This window comes from Sinocyclocheilus rhinocerous, unplaced genomic scaffold (assembly GCF_001515625.1).
Source record: "Sinocyclocheilus rhinocerous isolate Xijiao unplaced genomic scaffold, SAMN03320098_v1.1 scaffold460, whole genome shotgun sequence".
Lineage (NCBI taxonomy): Eukaryota > Metazoa > Chordata > Actinopteri > Cypriniformes > Cyprinidae > Sinocyclocheilus > Sinocyclocheilus rhinocerous.
In genome coordinates, this window is record NW_015667268.1 from 312,377 (window position 1) to 314,823 (window position 2,447).

Here is a 2,447-nt window from a genome sequence, read left to right on the forward strand (position 1 = left end):
ACTCTACAAAGTAACATACACCTTTGTTTACTTCTGTGTGTTGCTCGGCAACCACTTTGTTGCAACCACAACCAATTCTGAGGAGCTACATTGTTTGGCGGAAGAATACTGTTTTTATTAATATCATTACACTTTATTTGCTCTGTTTTATTCTGTGAAACCTTACTACGTATATGGAATCACCGTTTTATAAAAGCAGTAAGCCCCGTGAAGCCGTGGTTTACAGTGAATTTATAACAGCTAACACCATCAGCCGTGTAAACCACGGCTTCTTGGGGCTTATTGCTTTAATATATCATAGAGTTGTTGGGGTGGGGGTGAATTAAAAGTGATTTGCAGTGGCATCGCGGTATATGCAGCGGCCTGAAGTGTAGATAAGAAGTAGACTTGCTCCCTCTGTCAAAGTCGAGGGGTTGAGGGTCTGTACATATAAACCTCCTTCACACGAAGTGGAACGCACTTCAAAACGGTGGCAGGGATTTCCCCGAGGAGAAGTGCTTAGGGAAGTATGCGAGTGCGTGTCTACATGTGAAGTGGAACGCAGCCCTAGTGATCCTGAAGACCTTGACTAGCTGGTTCAGGGGAGTTTAATTAAGACTAGAGCTAAACTCTGCTGGAAAGTGGCCCTTTGGGAGCAAGAATGGACACCTAAAGGTCTCTTTGCAGATTTCCGCTTGAGGGTTTAACTCTTTTAAGTGAAGAAATTAAGTCATAAGTGTTATAATTTTACTTCTCCAGTGTTGAGTACTATATTTAATACACTTATGAAATATTTTGTTATTTTTTATTTAATAGTGAAGTTACAAGTATACGTATTATAATAATAATACTGTTTTTTTTCTTCGTAAAATGAGAAAAATATGAAGAACATTGTTATTATTATTATCATCATGTAATCCTCCTCAGAGCAATATTGTCTTAACTTAAGACAGTTCAAATTCCATGGCCTTATTGTTGTGACGATTTTTCACTGTGTTATCGAATATTGATATTTTTATTGTATAAGGTACTGTATAGAAGTTCAACAAAACCATGATGTGTGCATGCGTCTCATTTTTACTTCATTGGTATTTTTCCTCAGTTTTGGATCTTTCTCCTCCAGCACCATCCAGAGAGCCGCCAGCGTCATCAGAAGACCGTGTCCAACGTCCCCGAACATGACCGCAAACAGGAAGGGAAAGGTGATGATGGTGTAGACCGCTACAGATGGTAAAAGATGCACGAGAATGGAATTAAGCTTCTTTTAAACTACTGACAGCCAGTGCTGTGTGTTGCGAGTGTGCGTCACCTGGGTTCATCTCCCTGTAGCTCGCCACTCCATAAGCATCCACTATGTTCTGGAATCCTGCAGTGAAGGAGTTGGTGGGGAAGACTGTGGGGGGAGACGTGTTTGCCGGCAAGCGGTTGAAGAATGAGTCCACACTACTGCCGCTCTTCCTCTGAGAGAGAAAGACAGGTTTGACATATTAAGAGGCCTTCCTGTGTGGAGTCACTATTAACTGTGACTTTTGCTTCAATAAACTCCTAATTTGCTGCTTATTCATATTTAGTAAGGTAGTTGTTAAGTTTAGGTATGGAGTGGAGTAAGGGGTCTAGAATATGGTCATGCAGAATAAGGCATTATTATGTGCTTTCTAAGTACTAATAAACAGCCAATATGCTAGTAATATGCATGCTAATAAGCAACTAGTTAAAAGTGAGAGTTGGTCCCTGAACGAAAGTGTTAGCATTTCTTCTTCTCATTTCTAGTTTCTTCATTGTGATCTCAGGAGGAGAGTTTTGACATCTTTGAACATGCAGTATCCAGTAACACTTTACAATAAGGTCCCATTAGTTAATGTTAATGCATTAACTAACATCAACTAACAATGAGCAATACATTTGTTACAGTGTTTATTAATCTATGTTAATGTTTGTTAATAAAAATACAACTAATGTTAGCTCAGGTCTATTATAGGTGACCCTGGAGCACAAAAGCAGTCATAAGGGTCAATTTTTAGAAATTGAGATTTATGCGTCATCTGAAAGCTGAATGAATAAGCATTGATGTATGGTTTGTTAGGATAGGACAATATTTGGCTGAGATGCAACTATATGAAAATCTGGAATCTGAGGGTGCAAAAAAATCTAAATATTGACAAAATCATCTTTAAAGTTGTCCAGATGAAGTTCTTAGCAATGCATATTACTAATCAAAAATTAAGTTTTGATATATTTACGGTAGGAAATTTACAAAATATCTTCATGGAACATGATCTTTACTTAATATCCTAATAATTTTTGGCATAAAAGAAAAATGTATAATTTTGAGCCATACAATGTATTGTTGGCTATTGCTACAAATATACCCCAGCGACTTAAGACTGGTTTTGTGCTCCAGGGTCACACATATGATGATTTGCTGCTCAAGAAACATTTCTTATTATTATCAATGTTGAAAACAGTTG

At 37.8% G+C, this 2,447-nt stretch overlaps 1 protein-coding gene across 1 annotated transcript in view; it reads right to left on the reverse strand.

Moving 5' to 3' along the window:
- The window catches only part of LOC107733440 (V-type proton ATPase 116 kDa subunit a-like), an 18,593-nt gene that overhangs the window by 9,227 nt on the left and 6,919 nt on the right, over positions 1-2,447 (reverse strand). The window contains exons 9-10 of the mRNA XM_016545057.1: positions 1,289-1,439; positions 1,061-1,200 (exon numbers count right to left, since the gene is read on the reverse strand). Coding sequence (XP_016400543.1) covers positions 1,061-1,200; positions 1,289-1,439 — 291 coding nt within the window. The remainder of the gene's footprint in view (positions 1-1,060; positions 1,201-1,288; positions 1,440-2,447) is intronic.